At 36.0% G+C, this 27,036-nt stretch overlaps 4 protein-coding genes, 1 non-coding gene and 2 pseudogenes across 5 annotated transcripts; 2 read left to right on the top strand and 5 right to left on the bottom strand.

The window, feature by feature from the left end:
- Positions 1-3,462: 3,462 nt before the first annotated feature.
- On the bottom strand, positions 3,463-5,392 carry LOC145597748 (putative acetyltransferase At3g50280). The gene has a single exon (XM_081653989.1). The coding sequence runs from the start codon at positions 5,163-5,165 to the stop codon at positions 3,798-3,800; it is 1,368 nt and encodes a 455-aa protein (XP_081510115.1). The 5' UTR covers positions 5,166-5,392; the 3' UTR covers positions 3,463-3,797.
- Positions 5,393-11,056: 5,664 nt separating this feature from the next.
- LOC145597515 (putative acetyltransferase At3g50280) lies at positions 11,057-14,124 on the bottom strand. Its single transcript, XM_081653703.1, has one exon. The coding sequence runs from the start codon at positions 14,107-14,109 to the stop codon at positions 12,718-12,720; it is 1,392 nt and encodes a 463-aa protein (XP_081509829.1). The 5' UTR covers positions 14,110-14,124; the 3' UTR covers positions 11,057-12,717.
- Positions 14,125-15,344: 1,220 nt separating this feature from the next.
- LOC145598835 (putative acetyltransferase At3g50280) lies at positions 15,345-16,891 on the bottom strand (annotated as a pseudogene).
- A 666-nt stretch (positions 16,892-17,557) lies between these two features.
- Positions 17,558-19,086, bottom strand: LOC145597848 (putative acetyltransferase At3g50280). The gene has a single exon (XM_081654104.1). It carries the CDS (start codon positions 19,084-19,086, stop codon positions 17,698-17,700), a length of 1,389 nt encoding a protein of 462 aa, XP_081510230.1. The 3' UTR covers positions 17,558-17,697.
- A 1,445-nt stretch (positions 19,087-20,531) lies between these two features.
- On the top strand, positions 20,532-20,603 carry TRNAW-CCA (transfer RNA tryptophan (anticodon CCA)). Its single transcript has one exon. It is a non-coding gene; the product is annotated as a tRNA-Trp (tRNA).
- A 608-nt stretch (positions 20,604-21,211) lies between these two features.
- On the top strand, positions 21,212-23,904 carry LOC145598600 (putative CoA ligase CCL13). Its single transcript, XM_081654975.1, has 3 exons — positions 21,212-21,594; positions 22,163-23,120; positions 23,225-23,904. The coding sequence occupies exons 1-3, from the start codon at positions 21,241-21,243 to the stop codon at positions 23,707-23,709; spliced, it is 1,797 nt and encodes a 598-aa protein (XP_081511101.1). The 5' UTR covers positions 21,212-21,240; the 3' UTR covers positions 23,710-23,904.
- Positions 23,905-24,046: 142 nt separating this feature from the next.
- LOC145599134 (putative acetyltransferase At3g50280) lies at positions 24,047-26,753 on the bottom strand (annotated as a pseudogene).
- Positions 26,754-27,036: the final 283 nt, after the last annotated feature.

Below are 27,036 nucleotides of genomic sequence, written 5' to 3'. Positions count from 1 at the left end.
CTTCTCCGGCCACCCAACCACCACACCGCCCCTAATTTCTTCCACTTTCCCACCTTCTCTAGCCACCACCCAACCATCACTCGTCGGCCCTTGCTGCACCTCCCCCACCCCTGCAAAAACCTAAGTAATCGCATCAACTTCCTTTTTTTTTTGAAAAAAATTTATACACCTTTTCTTTTAAAAAGAATTGCAAGAATTTATACACCATTCTTTATTCAATGCAAGAATAGTTTTTTTTTTTTTTTTTTTTTTTTTAAAGGAATAAATGCAAGAATTGATTTAGATTATTTTTAAGTTCTACACTTTATTAAAGAAAATAAACTATATACTAGTAAAAGGATGTAATAAATTCATTTCATGCATGCTTATTACTTGTGAGTTGTTATTGATAAAAAAAAAAGAAAAAAAAAGAAATATAAAGTATGTAGTATTAATTAAATTTGACTTTTTATTTATTTATTTATTTTTTTTTTTGGGTAAAGAGAAGGGTTCTACTAGGTCAAAACCTCTCACAGACCCTTCTAACCCGAGTTAACATGCTACACACTTTAAAAGTTGGAGGAAGAGGGAGGGAATCTCCATTCTCCACCCTAAAATGGCTCTAGTGGGATTTGATCTCACAGTCTCACATTAAATTTAACTATGAAGGGTTTTACCTTAAGGAGGTGTTTGGTAAAGGGGAATTGAGGGTGAGAATGGGATTTTTAATCCCAAATTAAAAAAAAAAAAAACCTCTTGTTTGTTAAATGGGATTGGGAATAAAGAAGGAAATGCGATTGGGAATAAATGGGGTGAATAAGTGAATTCTCACCAATTTATTACCTAGGGATCTATTAATTTTAACAAGGAATCTATTAATTATTACCTAGGAAGGTTAGGTAATAAAAGAATTCCAAGAATTTTATACACCATTCTTTATATAAATGGGTGGGAATGGGAATAAGTGTAAAATGACAATTTTGCCATTAATGAAAAGATTGGAAAAGAAAGATTAGTAAGGGTAGTTTTGTATTTTTGTTATTTATTCCCCATCTATTCCATCCAATATCCAAACAAAATACGAGTATTGTCATATTTTTATATACAGTAAAATATTCCCGACAATCAATTCTCAATCACATTCCTCCATTTTAATCCCAAACTCTCGTTCCCACGTTCCAAACGGCCCGCAAAAGTCAAAATACCCGAACAAACACCTCGAAAAAACAAGCCGATTATCATGAAGATTCAATCTCAAATTTTTAAGCCCTATGAAATGCTGGAAGAAATTCTAAGTGGTTATCAAAAAATCGAAACCCCCATGTTGAAAAATCGGATCTTGGACCGAATCAAGCGGGTGGGTCCAATTCAGGGGAGAAATGAGGTGGGCAAAGGTTGGATGAGAGAGAAAGTGAGACAGGAGAGAGAGTTTGTTGAGTTAAAGAAGATAATGGTGTTGAAGATGTTAGAAGATTGGAAGAGTTGCAAGTTCAGGTTAAATTATCTGAAGAACAGACTCGAATTAATGAGCTCAAATGAATGAGGTACATTTGATTGATTAATTAATGTTTGCCTTTTTGGTATTTAATGTGTTTTTGATGATTGGAATCATGCATATTTTGTTGTTTATCTGTGAAAATTTGCAATTTTGATTACTAAGCTAAATATTGGTTATAGAATGTTGTGAATGAGTCTATGCTTAGAATAATTTTAGCAATCATATATGTGATAATGGGAGAATTCAATTTTTTTGGCTGCTTAAGTAGATATGTTATGTAGAATTGTAGAGTATGATTGGGGTAATGTTCTGCTACACTCGGGTTTATAATGGACACTCTCGAAGTTGGCTTGTATGGTGATTACTTGACCTTTATGCTACTATTGCTACACACGGCTTTGTAATTGACACTCTCAAAGCTGGCTTGTATGGAGATTACTTGACCTATATGCTACACTCGGCTTAATAATGATCACTCTCCAAGTTGGCTCGTATGATGATTAACTGATTACCTGGCTTATATACTACACCCGGGTTTATAATAGACATTCTTGTAGTAGACTGTATGATGCTTGTAAACAATTGACACGCTTGATATAGAGGATGAGCTTCATGTTACATTGTTAGACAATACGGCCATTGATATTTGGAATGAGCGTTGTAACATACATTATATGCTTCGTATGTAGTACATATGTTATTCATATTTCCATAGTTGTGGGATTGGAGGACAGGATATAAAAAGGACTGTTATAATAAGAAAGGATTTACAGGAAGCAATATCTCGCTTTAGCTAGGCACACACCGTGTTAACAACCCTTCTACCTAGGCTCTAGGTGCCCTTTTATAACTCACTGCAACTCATACGTCATGCCTTCTAAAACAGTGGGCTTAAGTCTTTGTAATAAAAGCCTTTTTGAAAAATCATCTTTACCTTCTCTATTTTTGATAATTCTCTTTTCATATTCACTTAGAAGAATGAGCAAGCCCATCTTCCTTCCTTAAGTTGTTCTAATAATGTGTAGGAAATACTCTGTGATGTCAAGCAATGCCTTTCCTGCACGATAGCTATATATATGACCAAAGATTGCAACAAGATGAAGACAGTTTCACAGTAATATTGCTACTGTTGCAGCGAGCAATAAGTGGATTTGAACATTTCAAGTTTATAGTTGATTCAGGAACATTTAAGATGATATTTTATAGATCATTCTTGTATCTGTTTTGGAAATGTCACTGAGTTGAAAATTCTCTGCTATTCGAGGATGGGAGGGAGGGTGTCAAGCTGTCAACTGTTTCCACAAGAATTGCTTGTGCAGTGGAAAAGCAGATTAGTGCCTGCCAAGTCCTGAGTCAGATTCAAGCCCAGATTTTTGCTGCAATTGCCCATCCTTGTCCTTGCTATAAGCAGTTTAATGCTAAGGTGAGGCTTACATCCAAATATTCAATTATGGTTCTTTTTTGTGGTATTGTTTTTTCATGAAAGATATGTGTATCTGTTTCACTGAAACAAAATTTGTAGCTTAAATGTTAGTAAACACGATACACATCAGCAACTACAATAAATTCTTGGCTAAAGATCGTAAAATTGTATAGTGAATGTGGGGAAAAATGAGTCGAGCATTTAATTTAGTGTATGTATATTGCCGTCACATGTGAATGATCAATTTTTGTATATTGACAGGATGGAGTTAATAATAATGCTTCGGCTTGGCTTGCCAACTGCCAACACTACACTGCTATCTTTGTAGAAAGATGGTGCAACATAGCTCTGAGCATTACGGATACAAAGGCTGTAAGCAACATTCAGAAGGGTAGTTTAACGGAACACTGATAGAGAAAACGTGCAATTGTCTACCTTGAGGTCAGGTGAGAGTTTCTTCTTCCATTGGTTAAGAAAGTAGTCCAATCTAGGTGATTCTTTATAGTAACTTGAGCTTTCTAATCGATGTATAATCCTTTGGTGGGCATTTGATTGATGAATTTTGCACGAAGTGATTGTGCTTTAGCACACTAGGTGAGTTAGCTACATATCATCTTAACTAGGCCATTATTTATTTACAGGTACAGATTATCTTGGGGTTTATTATTAATTGGAACAGTTTTTATTCATATACCAAGTCCAACAGAGTACAAATTACACCAATGGTTTTACAGTTCTTCCATACAAAAGCAAGATCAGCAAAAAAAAAAAAAAAAAAAAAAAAAAAAAAAAAAAAACCTTGAAATTAAAAGAAATGATAGATGACTTGGACTCATTGCAAACAGAAATTTTGCTAGTTCCATCAATTTTATTCTGGATTCCTTGGGGATGCCTGCTTTAGTATCCATTGTACTGTATTGTTGCAACAGACATAAATTCTTCATCTGATTCAAGAGCGCTCATTGGTTTAGGTGGTAGACATATCTCTAGATCCACACTTCCTCCCCCTTCATATCCTGGGTAAGCAGTCACTTTGCCAACATATTTGTTTGCATACCCACTTCGAACTGCAACAGCTTTCCCGAAACCGAATTCATTTCCATACATGTCAAATCTTGGTGAGCTTCCCATCGTCACACTGTAAGGATCGAACATTTTGCCTGGTCGGTAAACAAAAGGAGATTGGAGCCATCCTTCGATGATTTTGTGCACTATTTTGTCACTGTGGTTTACCACGGACTGGTGCAACAATGATGCTACCCACCCTAAGTTGTGTGCAAGTAACTCACCGGCAGTAGTAGTTGTTATCGTTGGAGTAACACAGTTACCAACGTACTCTGGAGGCAGAGGAGGATCTAACCTATGCCTGTTATTGGTAGCCAATGTGCAATTTGTGATCCGATCTTCAGATAGGCAGTTTGCTCTTACAATCGATCTCCAGACAAGTGCTGAGAGACTCTGGAAGGAGGAAATGTTGTTGGTATTGCTTTCTTTGTTGGCCTTGGCTTTTAGTCTTGCTATAGACTCTGGGGAGAAATGGAAGATCCTCTCTCTGAGCTGACCAACTTCATACCTGCTTACAAATTCATTAGGATGAGTAAAGGGGAGGGGGATAGCCGGGCCATGCCCATCAGGAAACCAACGCTTATGATTGGGCAGACGTGAAATTAGTAGTTGCTTGCCATTAGCTCTATGTATTTCGGACCATATTTTCCAAAAATGCCAATATGAGGTTCCGTCTCCAACCACATGATTCATGGAGCAGCCGATGAATACCCCATCCTTGAGCTCAGTGACCTGAACTGATAACAAAGGCCTTCTATGACCATCATGGTTAATAGCTCGGTCATGGTCAAAAAATGACTGAACGACCGAAGGAACGTCAACTGGTGACAAGATATCAGATATGCTCATGTCTAATGTGGCATAAATGAACCTAGCCTCAGGACCCTTGTTGCAATCTACAAAGATCAAGCATTCATGCCGATCTTTGCTGATACGTGTAGCAAGCTGCCCAGCCAGTGGGTAAAAGTGGACAAGGGTGAGTGAAAGAGACTCTTTCAGGCTTTGAAGGAGTTTGCTGATCGAGAATTTTTTATCGTCAATATGTGAAGGTTTGATATAAAGGAGGCCCTTTTGGATATAGTGAAAATTGAGCATCATCAGATCCATGGGAGCCAAGTAGTAAGGTTGCTTAGCTTCTTGCACCTCATACTTTGGCTTGATGTAGCACGCTGAGACGTGTTTAACAGTTGCTGAATTCATATTTGTGTGTTTAAGATTAAATGTGATTGCAGGAAAATAAGTTATTTTTTGCAGTCACAGGCTCATGGTTTACTGAAACTTATTGTAGCTAAATAGGCCTACATATATTAACAGTAATAGTATGGAGTAGTGAAAATTGGATGTGAATATTTGTGTTGCAACATGGCCTCTGAATCTGATAAAGTTGTTGAATTATTGCAACATAAGAAAATGACAGAAAAGTTTTAGTTGAATGCTCTTGTTGCCTGAGACCCATGATAAACGTGTTCAAATTTCAGTAGTGATTGTAAGGTTGTTGTACAAAGTTCATGATTTTTCTATTTTTGTCAATGTTGTGATGTCCCTGTCTAGGAAACTTATGGTCACATCAAGGGTAATGTAATCCTAACAGGGCGTTTGATATGTGGGAATGACAATTGGGGGAATAAAGAGCGGGAATGTAATTGAGATTCAGAATTGATTACATCAAGGGTAATGTCAATTACGGAGGAGGAAGTACTAATTTGTAGCCCATATTCACGTGAATCATGTCCATCTCAATTGACATTACCGATTCAAGGGTGTAAAATTTGATTGGTTGAATTCAGTCATCAGATTTTCATATGTAGAGTTTTCATGGTCAATTCATATGTGCTTCAATGTTGGTTTCATTGTCTGTACTTGCGTATGTGTTCATCATTATTTCCATCTATTTTATCTGTACTTTATTTTTCAAGACTTTTTTTTTTAAGGAGATAGCTTGAGTATTTTTATTTAGTTAAATCAATAAGTATTTAGTAAGCTAATAAGTACTCACATGATTATATTTATTCCGATGTTAAAACTTTAGTCAAATCATAATTATACTTCTAATTAAAGTAATTTGTAAAATCGGAAAATACTTTTAATCTAAAAAAATGCTCCAAGAAGGTATACTTGTACTTGTTATATTCACATGGAGGGATATGAAATATGAGGTCATGATACATTGATAGTACGGACTCTACGGAGTAACGGGTAACACGATATGGTGACAAGATTAGTTATTGCGGTGGGGAGTGGGAAGTGGGGCGTCAAGAGAAATTATGTTGCAAGAATTGATATGGACATGATCACGTGAATATGGCCTACGAATTTGATGAGACGTGGAAAAACGACGATTAAACAAATAATTGCGGAGTTTAAAAAAAAGGATAATACTTGGCAGATACAGAGTATATACTATATAATATTTCCTCTATTTTTAAATATTTAATCTTTTTTTTTCTGACGTGAAATTTTAGGAGAAATTAGATAAAGTAATAAAATATAGATGTAATAGGGTTAGTGGAAGGTAATTAGGTAAATTGGATGAGAGAGAATCTAAAAGTACTTGATTGAGTTATACTAATTGAGAGAAATGAATTAAATATTATAAAAACTTTCAAAATAAGAAAATGGAACAGGTATTTAAAAACGGCCACAAAAGAAATTGGAGCAAGTATTTAAAAATGGAGGGAATATGCTAGCGGAAGAAAACATATCAATATGTCAATGTCATTGATGGTTGTAGTGTAATTGTGGTTCATTCATCTTCAATGAGAGCTTGTGAATCTCAAATGTTTTTCTTATTTGTGATACTACATTATTAATGTCCATGTTTTCTATATCTATAATAAAACGAAGTATTTAGCATAAGTGTTTCTGCCTGGACCTGATCTCCCAAGAACTCGGACCTGAGTTCCTGATACTTTTATCGGCAAGCTGAGAACCTACACAATGAGAAGAAGTTAGCTAACCCCGGGGTGATCCGGGAATAACCACTCCGATGATAAAGTCAGAAAGCGTTTGAGAAAAGAAGATAAGTATGAGATAGAAAGTAGAGAGAGAGAGAGAGAGAATAATTAATATCCTCATTAATGAGGTCTTACCTACTATTTATAATGATCCAACTTGACAGGTGGCTCTCATCCATGCAAAGCCCCTTGTGCCAAGTGTCAAGCTTCTGCTGCCACGTGCCGAATTTCGACAAGCCGATATGTCTGCTTTCTGGTACATATCAGCGCCTTTTCACAATTACTCAAGGTTTGATCACGCGTTTTCTCAAGATATCGGCTCTGCATAGATATCATCCCATACAATAAGTTATATTTTAGTAAAACCAATTTGATTTCTGTTATAATAAGTTAAGCTTAACTTAGGCCTTGTGGCTTGTGTTTTCTCATTCTTATACAATAATATTTTGGTTATTTTACCACATGTCACTGAACACTTTGATATTTCACCAAATGCCATCAGAGTTTCTAAATTCATCAAATACACTTAGTTTTTAAAAAATTAACCGAGTGTGATTAACAAGGCCGGCCATTAAGGTGTGCAGCCTGAACGGCCGCATAGGGCCCAACTTTGGTTGGGGCCTCAGATCATGAAAAATGTATAATTAAAATATGCTGTAGAATAAATCATGCATACTAATTGTGGCTTAGTGTTTTCATGAGCTCCAACATCTTTACGTGGTATAATAAATAACTAGTGTGTACCCCGAGCGATGACCCGGATTGCTGGTTTGTGTACTTCTTGCTTTAATTTAACAACTATGTTAGACTATTTGTATATAGTTAGTGTTTGTAGTAGTTCAAGCGTTGCCTTCTAATTTACTTAATAAATGAAAGGAATATTATAGTATTATGTGAAACTTGAAACATTAATAATAGTTAGTTGAGACGGTAAAAGTATTACCTATGTATATTGGAGGTTATGGGTTCGAATCTTGTTGAAAGCATTTTTAATTTTGTTAAATGAAGTGGCTAGCTTTCATGGCGCATATGCTTTAGATGGTGACGTGGCATTGTGACATAAGCACACATACTTTGAAGAGTGCCACGTGGCACTGTTCCTTTAAAAGGAACGCCTTTTAATATATAGTATAGATATAGATATAGATGACTACTCTTTATACAAAGTATGTCATTTTTTATGATTACAAACTTTATATGCTCCGTATTTGTAAAGAACAACGATTTTGTTTCTTGTATTAAAAAATAAGCTGTGAGCAGATAATATTCATAAGCCAGATTTATACTCCTTTTTTACACAGGGCCTCTAAAAAGGTTGGGATGACCCTGATCATTAATGACTAAGGAGCCGTTACCTCTGTTAGTCATTAGGGTTTAATCATGATACATGTCATGATATGATTGGTTCATTTTATTAAATTATTTTAATTAATAAAAATAATATTTTTTTCCTCAATTTTCATGACGAAAATTGTTCGGATAAAGATTTGGGGGTTATTTTGACCCTTAATGACTTCAAATTAAGCCCGGAATTGGCAAAAAATAACGTTGATGCTCCGTTTTATGTGTCGAAAAATATCTCGATTACCGAGTCCTTATTTTTTAACCATGAAAATTAATCGGGTAAGGTTTTGGAGGTTATTTAGACCCTTTATGGATCCAAATTACGCTCGCAATTAGCAAAAAAAAAAAAAAAAGTAAATATCCCGTTTTGTGTGTCAAGAAACATCCCATTCTCATAGTAGACAAATAATGACTCGCTAATCGAGATATTTTTCGACACACAAAACGGGACATTTACATTATTTTTTTTGTCAATTCCGAGCTTAATTTGAATTCATAAAGGGTTAAAATAACCCCTAAAACTTTACCCAAATAATTTTTGTCATGAAAATCGAAAAAAAATTATATTTATTAATTAAAATAAATTATTAAAATGAACCAATCATATCATGACATGTGTCATGATTAAACCTTAAAGACTAACGGAGTTAACAATTGTTAGTCATTTAGTGCTTTTTTTTTTTTTTTTTTTTTTTTTTTTTTTTTTTTAACTGGGTGGCATTCAATGAATTTTGAAAGAACTTAGTGTCATTTGGTGAAATAGCTGAATAATATTTAGTAAAACTAATTTTAGTTAAGTGAAAAAAAAAAAAAACCTAAGTTGAGCAAATATTAATTAGGTAAAAAAAAATAGTTATTAATAAGTTATGGTGTGTTTTGTTCACTCAATTTTCACTAATCTAAACTTATTTGAACAAAAGAGACCTTATCAAAGTTCACCACCGCGGCCCCGCCTTCGTTCACTCGAGTTTATATAGGCGCATAACACCTATTTATTTAGCAGATATAGAGGGCATTTTGGGTAATTTATTTTTTTGGTTGATGTTTTTCTACAGTGGTACATCACGTGTACTATTATGTATATGTATAATGTACCATTAAGTATAAATTGTCTTAATAGTACTTTTTGTGTACTATTATGCACGTAGTGATACTTTTTACCATTATATGTTCCACCAAAATTCCTTCCACCTTGGCCAACTTTCATGTGACAAACTTCAACTTAATTTCAAGAATGCCATCTTATATGTTTGCTAACATATAGGTGCTATGCACCTATAGGCTATATATATTTGGTTCTCTAAACACCAAAAAAAACCTTATCAAAGTTGATTTCACAAATTCTTGATTAAGGTGAACTTTCATTAAATTATTGTAGGATAGATTAGAGTTACTCTAAAACATTTAAAGTTACTCTTATATACTACAAAGTTATCATTTTTAAAAATAAGTTCTACCTTTGAAACACTTTTTTTTTTCTTTTTTGCATAACAACCAATCACATTTACATTCGTCATATGTATTATATCTAAAAATTTTATGGGCGTGTTCGGCGATAGCTTTTGAGTAGCTTTTAGGTAGCTTTTAGTGGTTTGACTTAACAAAAAATGTGAGTGTTTGGTAAGGTAGTGGTTAGGGTAGCTTTTAGTGGTGGAGGTAGCTTTTGTGAAAAGTTAGAAAAATTAGCTTTTGAAATTAGAGGTAGCTGTTGAAAATTTAATCTATAGTTTTAAAAATAAAATATTGATTTTTATATGTAACAGCTAGTCAACCGCTACTTTACCGAACACTCATATTTAAATTATTTATCTTCACAGCTAACACCTACCTACACAGCTAATAGCTGCCTCCACAGCTACAACTACCTTCACAGCTATATATTGCCAAACACGCCCTATATCTATCAAGGATTAGAATTTTTCAGTTTCATTTTCCCAGAAAAAATTATTTCTTGTGATCAACCAAATGAGACTAAGAAGATAAGATAAAAAGGGGAGTGAGTACTCAGTAGGAAGAGTAATTATTAGTTTATTACTCAATAAAAAAAAAGTATATTTGTGCCCATTTCATTTGGTGGTTTAGATTGGACTCGAGGAGTTAAAAGAGGCTGCCCGAGTATGTCAAAATGTTGTTCAGAATGTGTTTTTTCGATTTTTTGTTTTTCAAAACCACATGAATATATGATATGAAATACTTATGCCATATAATAGTCATTTTTGTCAAAACTACTAAAATCAATGATAATTTTGAAAGACGACAACGTAAAAGTAGAAACACATTAGTCTTGTTTTTAATTTTTGGTTTTTGAATAACAGAATCTGAAAACAAAATAACAAGGGCAAACAAGCCCGAATTAACATTTTGCCGATGAACACTAAAAAAAAGAAATTGCATTTATTTATGATTTTGTCATTTAAGAAACACCATAGAAACTTGGAATTTCTGGAAGTTAAAACGGGGTAGGATAAAAAGGTTGAACTTTAAAGCCTCTATTTTCTAATGGCTTCAAACGAACACCCCAGAAACACAATCAGTGCCGACACTATCTGCTGTAATTGAAGAAAAATTTGAAGTGGGTGAGAAAAATTGAGTCTTGGCTACGCATTTTAAGTGGGTGGGTAGGTCCTATTCTGGGGCAGTTGAAGGTGGGTCAAGGGTTTGTGGCAGAGAAACTGTGGAGTTGAGTGGGTGAAGATTGAAATTGCTCAAGAACAGATAAAGAGTAATATTGATCAACATGAGGTATGTTTGATGTTTGCTTTTCTCGTTTTATGTAATTTGGGTTATTGAAATCATGTATCTGTTGTTGTTTCAATTGGGATTGAATTGGATTTTGCAGCATTTTTTTCTCTTATAATGTTGCAAGTTTGATTATAAGTTTTACTATATTGGTGGTAGAATGTTGTAATTGAATATGGGCTTGGTATACTTTCTGCAATTTTTGTTTGAAAATAGGAGAATCATTGAAATGTAGATTTTAATTGCAGTATTATCAGAGAAAAACACTGAGAGTGAGGGATAGCTCAAGAAGTTAGAGCTTCTGTAGCGACCCTTGTGGCTCTTTAAACACGAGGAAAAAAAAAAAAAGAATATTTGAGGGTGAGGGATAGCTCAAGTGGTTAGAGCTTTCCTCTCGATTCCAGGAGATCCTAGATCGATTCTCATCTCTGCCCTTGTGGCTCTCTAAACACCAAAAAAAAATAAAAGAAAAGAAAAAAGAGAAACACTTTACCTAAACTTAGTTTCAGAAGCTATTGTTTATAGGCTCAAGTACACCATAAGCTAGATACTCTTTAAATGGGCAGAAATTAGCTATGTCTTATTGCTTATATTCATTGAACACCACCAAATTTTATTCATAATGTACCTTTGATTAAACTACCAGCTTAGCAGGCACATGTATTCCATTTCCAATGTTCCTTTTTAAACAACACGAAGAAACCATTGGTCAAGTCTTTGACAACATTAAAGATCACTGCCCTTCCTCTTTATCCAACCAAGGACGGAGGGGAGTGAGGGACGGATGCCTTTGGTGTGCCGTCCATTGAGTATATGTGTGTTGGGGCTTCCTGGTCGATACTCGATAGTATGATTTGACTTTGGGAGTTTAAGATAGGACTCATAGGAGTATTAGACCTGAAGTTGTTCTGTATGACGATATTGGATCTTTTTAATGGTCATATACAATAGAATTGGAGATGGTGTGAAAACCTGTTGTCCATATAGAAGGTTCCATACTTTAATTGAATAAAAAGGATAGACAGTTAGTGTAATTAGTTTACCTGTATCACAGCAAGTTAAATCTTTGCAGCTTTGATAATTGTCAAACTGTTTAATCTTTTATTCATCTAAATAATCACTCAACTATGTCAGTTACGTGCTAAGCATTGGGTGTCCTTTTGCCTCATTGAAACTCTGGCCTTCTAAAACAATGGGCTTACTTCTTTATATTTCATTAATGGGAAGCATATGCTATCTAGAATTGTGTTCTTCACTTTCTATACCTAGTTATGGTCCTTCATTCTTAAGAATGAACAAGTTTTACTTTCCTTCCTTGAGCTGTTTACCTTCAGAAGTGTACGTGAACGGAACACATAGATTAGAATCATTGGATGAGCAAACCTACTTAGAGGTATGGAGGTATGGTGAAAGCTTCTTCTCCTATTGCTAGGGAGAGCAGTTTGGTCTCAGTGAATCTTTTTCATACATTGAGCTCTTTGTTCAATTGGAATTCTTTAGTGGGATATTAATGATTTTCACTTAGGTAAAGAAGCATTTCACAATTATTTGTAAATTTGTATTCAAGTTCTACAGATTACTTCAATGGGTTAACAGATTACAGATATTGCTTTATCAATACAAAAACAAAATTAGCAATGAATAGATTGAAACTTAAAGATATGAATGGTTTAGATGCATCTTGAACATTTATTCTAGACTAGATTGTTTGCATATCATGCCTCTTGGGGATACCTTCTTTGATATCCATTGTACTGTACTGTTACTGCATCCATGAATTCTTCATCTGATTCCAGAGAACTCATTGAATTAGGTGGTAGACATATTTCTAGGTCCACACTTCCTCCCCCTTCATATCCTGGGTAAGAAGTCACTTTGCCAACATATTTGTTTGCATACCCACTTCGAACTGCTACAGCTTTCCCGAGACCAAATTCATTTCCATACATGTCAAATCTTGGTGAGCTTCCCATCAATATGCTGTAAGGATCGAACATTTTGCCTGGCCGGTAAACAAAAGGGGACTGGAGCCATCCATCGATGAATTTGTGCACTATTTTGTCACTGTGGTTTACCACTGACTGGTGCAACAACAATGCTGCCCACCCTAAGTTGTGCCCAAGTAGTTCACCGGCAGTAGTAGTTGTTACCATTGCCGTAACACAGTTACCTACATATTCTAGAGGCAGAGGAGGATCTAACCTCTGCCTGTTATTTGTAGCAAATCTGCAATTTGTGATCTGATCTTCAGATAGGCAGTTTGCTCGGACAATTGATCTCCAGACGAGTGCTGAGAGGCTCTGGAAGGAGGAAATGTTGTTGGTATTGCTTTCTTGGTTGGCCTTGGCTTTTAGTCTTGCTATAGACTCTGAGGAGAAATGGAAGATTCTCTCTCTAAGCTGACCTACTTCATACCTGCTTACAAATTCATTAGGGTGAGTAAAAGGGAGGGGGATAGCCGGGCCATACCCATCAGGAAACCAACGTGTATGATTGGGCGGACGTGAAACAAGAAGTTGCCTGTCATTAGCTCTATGCAATTCGGACCATATTTTCCAGAAATGCCAATATGAAGTTCCATCTATAAGCACATGGTTCATAGAACAGCCGATAAAAACCCCATCCTTGAGCTCAGTGACCTGAACCGATAACAGAGGCCTTTTATGACCATCATGGTTAATAGCCCGATCATGGTCAAAAAATGACTGAACGACCAGAGGAACATCAACTGGTGACAGAATTTCAGATATGTCCATGTCTAATGTGGCATAAATAAATCTAGCTCCAGGACCCTTGTTGCAGTCTACAAAGACCAAGCATTCATGCCGATTTTTGCTGATGCATGTAGTGAGCTGCCCTGCCAGTGGATAAAAATGGACAAGGGCAAGTGAAAGAGACTCCTTCAGGCTTTCAAGTAGTTTGTTGGTCGAGAATTCTTGATCGTTTATATATGAAGGTTTGATGAATAGGAGGCCCTTTTGGATATAGTGGAAATTGAGCATGGCCAAATCCATGGGAGCTAAGTAGTAAGGTTGCTTGGCTTCTTGCGCCTCATATTTTGGTTTGATGAAGCATTCCGAGACGTGTTTAACAGTTGTTGAACTCATTTTTTTGATTTAAGAATAATTAAGATTATAGGAATATAGGGTGTTTTGTGCTATTGAATAAGCCTTAATGCAGCATTAGTTAGGCTTATTTATACAAGGAGTACTAGTAAATTAGGCTTGCGTATATGAGAAGATTACAGTTGTGCTCAAAATTCAATAATGGCTTGTTGTAATTGTAACGAGTATGATTATTATTAATCCTTAAGTCAATATATAATGGCTTTGTAGTATTTGTTAATGTTATGATATATGGTATAATGTAAGTTTGATAGTCTAGTCTGGACGGAATCTACCTCCGAATATAGCTCTGTTAGCATATAAATAATTATGTGCCATGATGTATAAAATTCCAGAAGAAAGACTATGATTATTATTAATCCTTAAGTCAATATATAATACCAAGTACGATCCGATCAAAATGATAATTAATCCTATGAATCCATGATTAATTATCCTAAATGGCTTGACGCCAAACAACTTGAAGTTTAATTAATTTCTTTTTTTTTTTCTTTTTCAATTATATTTAAACTGTAATTTTATTTTTATTTTTATTTTGTTTTTAATTTTTTCAGAATGAATATAAATTAGCGGAAGAAAGGCTGAGATTATTATGCCAAAGTAGCTTAGGACTGGAGTTGTGAGTATAACCAGTAGCTTTAATTGATGTAGGGCATATTGTGAAATCATGATTCATGAGGGAAGTATTAGGTCATTATGCATTGATGAATGCTGATCCTTGAGTTGAAATGGGATTCTTAAAATAATGGTTATTTGTAGGTAGGTGCGATGTCGAGATTATTTATTGATATGTGGCACCAAGAGAAACTATGATTAAGGTATTGTTAGTTTTTTGTTTTTAGTGTTCCACACTGTTCACTCTTTGGGCTAATTCGTATTCGGGATCAGTTTTGGGTGGTTAGGTTTCAGTCCTCCCCCAATTATTGTTGCGGGGATCGAACACGAGTCTTCCCTACCAAGTGTAGTCCCAATCACCACTACACCGACAGTCAATTGATATAAAGGTATTGTTAGTTGCTTTAAATGGATACAGACATGGATATGAATACGGTTGGTTTCGGAAAAAACGTGTTCTAATATCTACAAACACACTGATATGACAAAGGATAATATAGGATGTAAAGTTTACTACTATGATTTTTTCTTTTTTCTTTCTGTATTGGCCTTGTTTAGTAAAGATATTTTAAAATAACTTTTAGTTTATTGAGCTTTTTTTGAGGAAAGAGTGAATTACCAAAAGAAAAAACTAATTAGCTTACTAAAACTAGCCTTTTTGGCTCAAAAGTCTTATCAAATATCTTTGATAAGAATTATCTTAGGTAAAGAAGTGTTATATACAAGTATGTTAATTTCTGTGCTTTTGCTACATACGAAGTATCATCTTACCCTTTAACCGGCAATGAGACAACATTCATAAATTCCTCATCTGATTCAAGAGCTTCCATGGAATCAGGAGGTAAACATATTTCCAAATCCACACTTCATCCTCCCTCATATCCTGGATAAGAAGTCACCTTACCAACAAATTTGTTTGCGTAACCCCTACGGACTGCTACTGCCTTGCCGAGTCCAAATTCGTTTCCATACATGTCAAATCTTGGAGAGCTTCCCATCATTACACTATAACAGTCTGTCAATTTGTCGAGCTTGAAAACAGCAGGAGATTGCAGCCACCTGAGGATGAAATCGCGCACTACTTTGTCACCATGATTTGTCACAGACTGGTGCAACAATGATGCTGCCCACCCTAAGTTGTGCTCAAGCAGCTCACCAACTGTAGTAGTTGTTTTCAATGCACCTATACAGTTTCCAAAATACTCTCGAGGCAATGGTGGATCAAATCTGTGCCTATTATTGGTCGTTAATCTGCAATTTGTGACCTGATCATGAGCTAGATTGAGTGCTCGAATGATTGATCTCCAGTAGAGCGCTGACAAGGCCTGAAAGGATGAGATCTCGCTGCTAGTATTGTTATGATTATGTTCCTCATTTGCCTTAGCTTTCAGTTTTGCTATAGAATCAGATGAGAAATGAAAGATTCTCACTCTAAGTTGATCAGGTTTTTCATGTAGGCTAATAAAGTCATCTGGTTGGGTCAATGGGAGGTAAATGGCTGGACCGTATCCATCAGGAAACCACCTATTATGAATTGGCATACGTGACACAGGAACTGATTCCCCTGCCTATACTTTATGAATCTCGGACCACAGGTTCCAGAAATGCCAGTATGAGGTCCCATCTCCAAGGGCATGATTCATGGAGCAGCCAATGAAAACCCCATCTAAGAGCTCGGTAACTTTGATTGTTAACAAAGACATGTGGTGGCCATCATAGTTAATAGCTCCTTCATGGTCAAAAAATGATTGGACCACTTCAGGAACATCAGTTGGTAATAGTATGTCAGATATGGTCATATCTAAGGTAGCATGGATGAACCTCGCACCAGGACCCTTGTTACAGTCGACAAAGACCAAGCATTTTGCCCCCCTTCATCCATCTGAGAGGCAAGCTGACCTGCCAATGGGTAGAAATGTACGAGAGTAATAGAAAGAGAGTCCTTCAGACTCTGAAGGAGTTTGTGAATGGAGAATTGTTCATCACCTAAGTCTGATGGTTTGGTGAAGAGAAGACCTTGTTGGATGTAATGTGCAAAGAGCATACCCAAATCCATTGGAGCCAAGTAGTAAGGCTGCTTGGCTTCCTGCACCTCATACTTCGGCTTGATGAAACATTCTGAGACGTATTTAGCACTCTCTGAACTCATTTTCTAATGACTAGGACCCTTCTGAGTTACAGGGGAACACAGATGATGAAGTCCTTTATTCAGAGAGTTTAAGACTTACAAAGGTTGCATTCCACCATATCAAATCTTGGAAGATTTTATAATGCATTTTTCTCATTATATTAAATTCCCAAAAATTTATACTTGGTATTTTGTAATGAAGGTTGAATTAATATAATACTATGTGCATCCTCTTGCAATTTGCAAAAGCCATCATCTGTATATATTACATCACTATTAGCATCCTCAAAAATCACCTCTGTTTTTATATAGAAAGTCAAATTAATTTCATAGAATGTGACAAAAAAAGTTGTTTTCATCCTTGGCATATTATAACCATCTCTAGGATACTCTGAATCTAGCCAAATAGGTGTGTGCAAATCGAATTCTTATATCATCTTGCCGGCTGGCTGCTGCTGCCGCCTTTGACCTGATCACACCCTTAAAATGTTCAACTGCTGCTGTATTATGGTCATGTTGTTTCCTTTGTGTTTTGTTGCTTGAAAAACTTTCTAGGCACTCAGTTAGCCTATAAGATACTACATTTTCTTGGGAAAATTTTCAGATTTATGTGAGTTCTGACAGACCATTTGTATGTCATTGCACTGATTGCAGTCTTTATAGATCATTTTCCTGATGCATTAGAAGTTAACACTGTAAAAAGTGACAGAATTCCATAGATTAGCTTAAAATCGCGAAGCAGTTACATACAGTTCTGCTTAGCTTTTTTATTTTTATTTTTATTTTGATACAACATATGAAAACTACAATATGGTTGAACAGGAAACTTAAATTGTGCCATAATCTATACTAGGCGAAGAGACAGCACTCATAAACTCCTCATCTGATTCAAGAGCCTTCATCGAATCCGGTGGCAAACATATTTCCAAATCCACGCTTCCTCCACCCTCATATCCTTCATAAGAAGTCACCTTTCCAACAAACTTATTTGCGTACCCACTTCGAAGAGCTATAGCTTTTCCGAGTCCAAATTCATTTCCATACATGTCAAACCTCGGCGAACTTCCCATCATCACACTGGAACTATCGAACATCCCCAGTGGGTATACAAAAGGAGCCTGCACCCATTTATTGACAAAATCGCGCACTACTTTGTCGCTGTGATTTAACACTGACTGATGTAGCAACGCTGCTGCCCATCCTAAGTTGTTGTCAAGTAGTTCACCAACTGTGGTAGGTGTTGCCATTGCGCTTATGCAATTACCAAAATAATTTGGTGACAAAGGCGGGTCTAATCTGTGCCTATTATTAATAGCTAATCTACAATTTGTGACTTGATCACGAGACAAGCCGTTTGCTCGAACAATGGTTCGCCAACACAATGCTGATAAGGCCTGAAATGATGATATCTTGCTGGTATTATTACCACCAATGTTTTCTTCGTTGGCCTTCGCTTTAAGTCTTGCCATAGACTTGGCGGAGAAGTGGAAGATTCGCTCCCTTAATGGAGGTGCTTCGTGTCTAGTAACAAATTCATCTGGATGGACATATGGAAGGTAAAGGGCCGGTCCATACCCTTTAGGAAACCAACGCTCAAGTACTGGCATACGAGACACAGGAACTAATTCCTTGTGCTTTGATCTATGTATTTCGGACCACATGTTCCAAAAGAGCCAGTACGAGGTTCCGTCTCCTAGGGCGTGGTTCATAGAGCATCCGATGAAGATCCCGTCTATGAGCTCAGTGACTTGAATTGTCAACAACGACTCGTTATGACCATCATGGTCCACAGCCCTGTCGTGATCAAAAAATGATTGGACCACCAAAGGAACATCGGTTGGTGAAAGTATATCGGACACGGTCATATCTAACGTGGCGTGGATAAGCCTTGCGCCGGGGCCCTTGTTACAATCGACGAAGACCAAACACTGGTGTTGGTCTTCGTCTACTATTGTAACAAGGCGGCCAGCTAAGGGATAGAAATGGACGAGGGTGAGTGAAAGTGAGTCCTTGAGACTTTCAAGGAAGTTGTGGGTTGAGTATGGTTGACCATTAAATTGGGATGGTTTGGTAAAGAGTAGGCCTTTTTGGATATAATTTACACACAACATAACTAAATCCATTGGGGCTAAGTAGTATGGTTTTTTAGCTTCTTCCACTTCATATTTTGGTTTAATGAAACACTCTGAAATGTGTTCAACTGTTGGTGTACTCATTTTGTGGGTGTTTTTGGGTGATTGAGTTTGAGAAATGAGCATAGGTTTTATCGATAAATTAAGTAGTTATATATAAAGAGTGAGGCCAATTGTATTAGAAAAATGGAGTAAGTTGTGTTGCTGCTTTCTTGGAAATAGCTCTTTTTGGAATATCACTAAGCAATGACGACATTTGTAGTTTTGGAGGTGATGTGGATGCCTCAAGTGATCAGGTCAACTACACCCTCTCTTTAGTAATAAGTACTCCGTAATTCAATCCCTAAGATTTTTATTTTTATTTTTTATTCACTTTCCATCGTGCCCCAAGTACTCCCATCAATTTATAATATGTGTGGACTTTGGGTGAATTTCAATTTTCATGAAGTATGTAATATTTAATTGTGTTAGTATGTTTTCAATCGATTTGTCTCCTTCAAACGACTATTACAAAATTATACAAAGTAATTATTATATGGAGTACGGTATTTTAATTTTGGGTCTATTTTCGACTATATGTGGACATATCTCTCTCATTCTTGTTTGTTAATTTCATTTATCTTTCTTATGTCAATCATAACAAAGTGGTGAAACAAAATCTTGTTTATGTTATTGTCTTATAAATTATAATTACTCACTCAAAAAAAAAAAAAAAAAAAAAAAAAAAAAAAAAATAATGCAAGGAGTAGTTGAATATCAAGTCATATGTTAACTTTTTAATCCCAATGTAATACTATTCGTTATTTGAGTGTCCAATAAAATTCTTTCATGTGGAGTAAATGTAAAGAATCTACAGACTGTTTACCAAAGTTTTTAATAATGCACAAGAATAGACTTTGTACTGGTAAGTTCTACCAACCACTCTTTTAAGTTTTAAAAGTATAAATCAAAGTTTATGACTTTGAATAAGTTCAAGTCTTCAGATTAGGCTGGCTTCTGAGCAACAATCAAAGAGATTGTGTAGAAAAAAAGGAAAACTTAGATGCAAAGATTACTTTCCAACAACCATTTCTCTCCAATTTAGGGGGGGGGGGGGGGGAATGTACAACATATTTCATGGTCACGGTTAAAGGTGTCAATTTGGGTGTCCGAATCGGATCGCACAAGACAACTATCACTATCACTTATCAGCGTCCATTTCGATTGTTAAGACTTAAGATACGTGGCTGCCCATTTAGGCCCACGTGCTTCCATTCTACTATCGCAGACACATGAGATGAATTCTCTATAAGCCTGAACTACTTGGATCAAAGGCCCAAAGACAGTAGTATCAAAATTCAGCCCAGAAAATTTTAATAAGCCCATTTTTATAATCTTAAGAGTCCAATTACAAGCCCCTCTCTCACACATGAATACATGATAAACTGTCAGTCTGTCATACAGAGTAGATTACAAAAATAAAAAGGATTAGATATTTAGATTTGCCGAAGATAAAGTCCTAATTATAAAACTGTCAAAGAATGTCAAAAGGATCCGTGGCGCAATGGTAGCGCGTCTGACTCCAGATCAGAAGGTTGCGTGTTCGATTCACGTCGGGTTCAAAACCCCGGTCCAATTTACGGTTCAACTTTTTTCCCATTCATGGCTGATCAACTCTTCACTTCCTTCCTCCACACCCTGGCCAAGCAAACACCACCCTATTAGCGTTGTTCCCAAAACCGATACGAAAAGCCATGTTCATTACCATACATGTCACAACTAGGCGAGTTTTTAATTGTTACAATGCTAGGATCACGCAACTCAATCACACGCACACTTTAATTTATTTGCCACTCATATGTTCAAATACTGGTAGGTATAGAAATAGACCCGTTCTTAATTCATTATGTTTAGCATTCAAAGAAAATTAGTTGTCATTGAAACTGAAACCACATTACCATTATTTTATACTACTTAATCAAACATTTTAGCGTAATCAATTTGGCTATCACCCCTACCATTTAATCATATATAGAGCTAACTTATAATTAATTAAAATTTACGTAAAAGTCTTCTTTGTATTAATCGGGTAGTAATCAATTAATTATTATAAATAAATATACTAATCAAAGCTCCCACTATTTATTATATGAAGTATTCGTTACGTAATTACAGCTTCCTTCTTATACATATTTGTCATAATATATCATCTTCATACCATCTCAAAATTTCGTTTGAGCCACTTCAAATTATACAATAATGATTCTAAACTTCACATGTTATAATAAGCGTGAGTTTGTGGGTGTGTGCGCCCCTAGAGTCTTCTTAACTCCACCACCAAAATCACGAATACGTGTTTCTCTTGACTCGTTTGGTGGAGATGGTGTGGAAGAGGGAGGTTCATGGAGAAAGGTGGATGGTTTAGTAAAATGTCCGGCTAATTACACTCCTTTGACCCCAATCACCTTTATTAAACGCGCTGCCAAGGTGTTTCCCTATGATACTTCCGTTATCTATGGTGGTTCTAGCTACACTTGGAGTGAGACTTATCGGCGTTGTCTCAAACTTGCTTCCGCTCTCACCACCCACCTTCGTATTTCTCCTGGCCATCTTGTATGTTTTAAGTTGCTTTTAACACCTTGATTAAAAAATAATTAGGTTGTTATATATTATCATGTGTTTGGCAAATTTTACTCAAATTTTGATATTCTATAATTTTATTTAAATTCGAGGATTTACAAGTCAATATACATATTTATATAAGATGCAATGAACTCCTTTTATGTGGGACCGTCGGATAAATAACACTTATTAGAATATGACATGTGAACTTGGACTAATTAGCACAGTTAACACACCTTACCTAGCTCTAGCTGTGTATTAAAATAGCTTGATTGTAACAAATCTCGCGTTGGATACTAAATAAATTTAAACATGGAAGTTTATATGAATTGGTCCAAACATATACGTATGTATTAGATTGTTTATTTCTTTCATCACTTTCATGAAACTCTTATCCGTTGGCTAACAAGATTAGTCACTACTAGAGTTTTTTACTATAAGTTATACATAGAAAAAAAATATACAAGCAATGGCTTTTTAGACTTTCATAATCATTTAGGTGTCTAACTGTTAAACAATTAGCTTGACTCGTTATCCTTTCCATTTTGTGATTGAGCAGGTTGCAACATTATCTCCGAATGTGCCTGCTATTTATGAGCTACATTTTGCAGCACCAATGGCCGGAGCTATTCTTTGTGCTCTTAACTCGCGCCTTGATTCCTCCATGATCTCCACCCTTCTTGATCATTCCCAAGCTAAGGTCTTATTTGTAGACTATCAACTACTTAACACTGCTTCAGAAGCTCTCCATCTATTGTCAAAATCCGGGGCAGAATTACCATTGGTTGTCCTCATCAAAGGTCCCGGTGATTTTGAAGAACATGAGAATGTTCGATATGATTATGAATATGAGAATCTCCTAGCCAAAGGGGACGGTCAATTCAAATCTCGAATGCCCATCGATGAATTGGACCCTATAAGCGTCAACTACACCTCAGGCACCACATCTCGTCCCAAAGGAGTTGTTTTCAATCATCGAGGGGCTTACATCAATGACATCTCCACATTTTTGGTTCATGAAATGGGTCCAAGGCCGACATTCCTTTGGACCGTCCCTATGTTCCATTGCAATGGATGGTGCCTTACGTGGGGTGTGGCGGCCCAAGGTGGCACGAACATATGCCTTCGAAAGGTCACCCCTAAGGCCATATTTGATAACATTGTCCAACACAATATCACTCACATTGGTGGAGCTCCTACCGTTTTAAACATGATCGTGAACACCCCTACTTGTGACCGAAGAACACTTCCAAACAAGGTAAGGGTGCTAACCGGAGGATCACCCCCGCCACCCCAAATACTAACCAAGATGGAAGAATTAGGCTTCGAAGTTATTCACATGTATGGCCTCACTGAGACTTATGGCCCGGGTACATACTGCGCTTGGAATCCCGAGTGGGATTCTCTTGATCCTATCGAGAAATCGAGGATCAAAGCTAGACAAGGTGTACAACATCTTGGGCTAGAAGATGTTGACGTTAGAGATCCTATCACTATGGAAAGTGTTCCAGCTGATGGTAATATTGCTATATTAACAACCTTTTTTTTAATGTGTTGCAATGCAACTTTTTTACGTGTGATATTTTAGAGGCAAAATTTTAATTTTAATTTGCATGAATAGGTAAAACAATGGGGGAGATAATGTTTAGAGGAAATACAGTAATGAGTGGATACTTGAGGGACTTAAAAGCAACAAAGGAAGCTCTCAAAGGAGGATGGTTTCATTCTGGTGACGTAGCTGTAAAACACCGCGACAATTACATAGAAATCAAGGACCGTTTAAAGGATATTATCATTTCCGGTGGAGAGAATATTAGCACAATTGAAGTGGAGACGGTACTATATAGTCATCCAGCTATACTTGAGGCAGCTGTTGTGGCAAGGCCTGATAATCACTGGGGTGAGACACCTTGCGCGTTTGTCAAGCTAAAGGATGGATACGAGATAAACGAGGATGAGATCATTGAGTTTTGCCGTAATAATTTGCCTCATTTCATGGCTCCTAAGACTGTCATATTTGATGAAATTCCGAAGACATCGACTGGAAAGTTCCAGAAGGTTATTCTTAGACAAAGGGCCAAGGCTATGGGACCATTGGGGATCTAATAAGCTAAGTTTTGATGAAATTCAAACATATCCTTATGAAATGTTTTAGTACTTTGTAAAACAACTTTTCTTATAGTTATATTATTGTATATGGAGAAATGTTTTAAAATTTTTTTGGAACGTGTATGTATTTGTTAATAATAAGGTCCTAGAGTATATGCAAATGTGTACTTGAATAATAAGATAGTACCTTCATGTGGGCTCCTTCTTCGAGAATCAATCTATGACATTAACACAGTATAGTCATTAATGATAATATTAACAAAAAAGGACTCATAAAACATGGTCTAACAAACAAATTTCTCACTTTGTCAACATAATGAACGTAGTAAAATCCTTACTGCGGCAATGATACAAAGGCCATGAATTCTTCATCTAATTCGAGAGCATTTTATCGAATCAGGTGGCAAACATATTCCGAGATCCACAGCTCCGCCTCCTTCACGTCCCGGGTAAGCATATATCACCCCCATAGCTTTGTTTACATACCCACTACGAATTGCTACCGCCTTCCCTAGCCCAAACTCATTGCCATACATGTCAAATCTTGGTGATTGTTCGATTGATACCTTGTTATAGTCATATAGCTCAGCATGATGTAAACAAAACGGAGATTGCAACCATCCATTGATTGAATCACGCACAAATTTGTCATTGAGACTTGCTACCGAGTGGTGTAACAATGATGCCGCCCACCCTAGATTATTTTCAAGTAATTCACTAGTTGTAGTACTTGTACTGACCTCTTTAATAGAGTTGCCAAAATAGAATTCGGGTAAGGGTGGATCTAACCTATGCCTAGTATTGGCAAGTATATCACTATAGATGACTTGATCATGAGGTAGTCGATTTGCTCTAATTATCGACAATTAGTACTATACACCCGGGTGCACCATGCACATGGTGCACCTGGGTGAAATTGATGCTGCAACATTCCATATTATTAGTTTCCAAAATTACTCCATCTACATTCTTCCATTATTTCAAATATTTTAGAGAGAGAAAATTAGAGAGAAGTTTAGAGAGAGAAATTATCGGCGATTTTCAGAGAATTTCAGAGCAATTTTCTCAATTTTAATGGCGTATCAATCAGAATTTCGACATGATTCTGATGCTAGATTTGTTGATGATAACGATGGTGATGATGATGATGAAGATAATGGAGGTGAATTTGAAAATATCGTAAACAGAGACGAAGGTAATTTTTGTTGAATTTTTGTTTTGATTATATGAATTGTGAAATTATGAGAAATTAGGTTGAATTTGATGAATTTGATTGTAGATTTAGTTGATTGATTGTTCAATTGATTGTAATTGTGTTGTTTATTTGTTTATTATAGGTTTTTTTTTTTTTTATAATTGCTGGACGTTGAAGATGAAGTTCTTTTTATATTTGGTCATGTTCTTTATTTTATTGATTTGGTCATGTTCTTTATTTTATTTGGTCATGTTCTTTATTTTATTGATTTGGTCATGTTCTTTATTTTATTTGATCATGTTCTTTATTTTATTTGGTCATGTTCCTTATTTTAACATGTTCTTTATTGATTTGGTCATGTTCATAGTGTATATGTTTGTTTTAAGATACATGTTCTTTTTCATATGAGTTATGTTCTTTTTATGATGCATGTTCTTTTTTAAAATATTCATGTTCTTTTTATAATACGTATTCTTTTTTTTAATATTCATGTTCTTTTTATGATACATGTCCTTTTTTTTTAATTTTTATTTTATTTTATTATTATATTTTTTTTTGATATAATTGCTAGACGTTGAAGATGAAGTTCTTTTTAGTAATTGTCATGTTCTTTATTTTATTGATTTGGTCATGTTCATAGTGTATATGTTCATTTTATGATACATGTTCTTTTTCATATGTTATGTTCTTTTTATGATAGATGTTCTTTTTTAAATATTGATGTTCTTTTTATGCTACATGTTCTTTTTACCCAAAAAGGTGGGCCATGTGTCAGTTACTTTCCGAAAAATCCGAAAAAAACTTACTCCACCTTTCCATTTCACGCGTTCTTTTTATCAAACCCTTTATGTTCTTTTATTAACCCATGTTCTTTACAATCCTTCTTAATGTTCTTTCCGCCTTTTTTACTTTGCGAGGGGTCTGCGTTTTATGTTTTGGCGTATGTCGTTTTGATCGGGTGCACCATGCGCATGGTGCACCCGGGTGCACCAACCAATAATTAACCTCCAAACAAGTGCACACAAGGCCTGAAAGGAAGAAATATTTTCGGCATTACTTTCCTTATTTGCTATGGCTTTTAACCTTGCTATAGACTCAGATGAGAATTGGAAGATCCGATCTCTAAGTTGAGATGGTATAAATTTTCTTATGAATTCATCGCGGTGGGTAAAGGGAAGGGCAATAGGGGGTTCACATCCATTGGGAAACCAACGTCTGTGGCCTGGATTGGTAGACAAATTGACTCATAATATTGATTATTTTGGTTAGCTCTATGTATTTCGGACCATTTGTTCCAAAAGTGCCAATATGAAGTTCCATCAGTAATACAATGATTTATGGAACACGCAATAAACACCCCATCTAGGAGCTCGGTGACTTGGACAGACAACAAAGGTTTTGTGTGTCCGTCGTAGTTCACAGCCTCCTCATCGAGGTTAAAAAATGACTGAACGACCAAATAAGGTACGTCCTTTGGGGAGAGAATGTCAGAAACGATCATATCTAAAGCCACGTGGATAAATCTAGCCCCAGGACCCTTGTTGCAATCTACATAGACTCGACATTCATGCCTTTCTTCATCTACCTCCGTGACAAGTTGACCTGCCAGAGGGTAGAAATGAACGAGGGTGAGTGAAAGAGAGTCCTTAAGACCTTCAAGGAACGAATGGATCGAAAACTCTTGATCGTTTAGATGGGAAGGTTTGGTGAACATGAGACCGACTTGGATGTGATGGAAAGAAAGCATGAATAAATCTGTGGGAGCAAGATGATAAGGCGCATGTTTTGATTCATATTTTGGCTTCACAAAGCATTCGGAAATGTTGTTAAGGGTAGAAGAATTCATCTACAAGTTTTTTGGTGTGTTTTAGTTTTAATTAGTAGCTTAGCTTAGGTTGAAAATGCATGGGTTATGATCAAGGGGGTATATCCGTATATATGGATGATTCTTCACATGTGTCCAGCTTGGGGCGTGTTCGGCAAAATGTAGCTGTAGAGGTAGCTGTTAGCTGTGCTGGTGGCTGTTAGCTGTATATGTAGCTGTTAGCTGTGAACTAGCTGTTAGCTGTGAAAATAAATAATTTAGTATGAGTGTTTGGTAAAGTAGCTGTTAACTTTAAAATTCTAAA

The sequence above is a fragment of the Chenopodium album genome, chromosome 20, assembly GCF_948465745.1.
Source record: "Chenopodium album chromosome 20, dcCheAlbu1.1, whole genome shotgun sequence".
In the NCBI taxonomy this organism is placed as follows: Eukaryota; Viridiplantae; Streptophyta; class Magnoliopsida; order Caryophyllales; family Amaranthaceae; genus Chenopodium; species Chenopodium album.
This window is presented reverse-complemented; position numbering and strand designations above follow the sequence as displayed.

Excerpts from the sequence above, each read along its gene's own strand:
- LOC145597748 (XM_081653989.1), bottom strand. The coding sequence starts at position 5,165 with ATGAATTCAGCAACTGTTAAACACGTCTCAGCGTGCTACATCAAGCCA.
- LOC145597515 (XM_081653703.1), bottom strand. The coding sequence starts at position 14,109 with ATGAGTTCAACAACTGTTAAACACGTCTCGGAATGCTTCATCAAACCA.
- LOC145597848 (XM_081654104.1), bottom strand. The coding sequence starts at position 19,086 with ATGAGTACACCAACAGTTGAACACATTTCAGAGTGTTTCATTAAACCA.
- LOC145598600 (XM_081654975.1), top strand. The coding sequence starts at position 21,241 with ATGATTCTAAACTTCACATGTTATAATAAGCGTGAGTTTGTGGGTGTG. Across the intron at positions 21,595-22,162 it reads GTATTTCTCCTGGCCATCTT|GTTGCAACATTATCTCCGAA; the intron begins GTATGTTTTAAG and ends GTGATTGAGCAG. Across the intron at positions 23,121-23,224 it reads GGAAAGTGTTCCAGCTGATG|GTAAAACAATGGGGGAGATA; the intron begins GTAATATTGCTA and ends TTGCATGAATAG.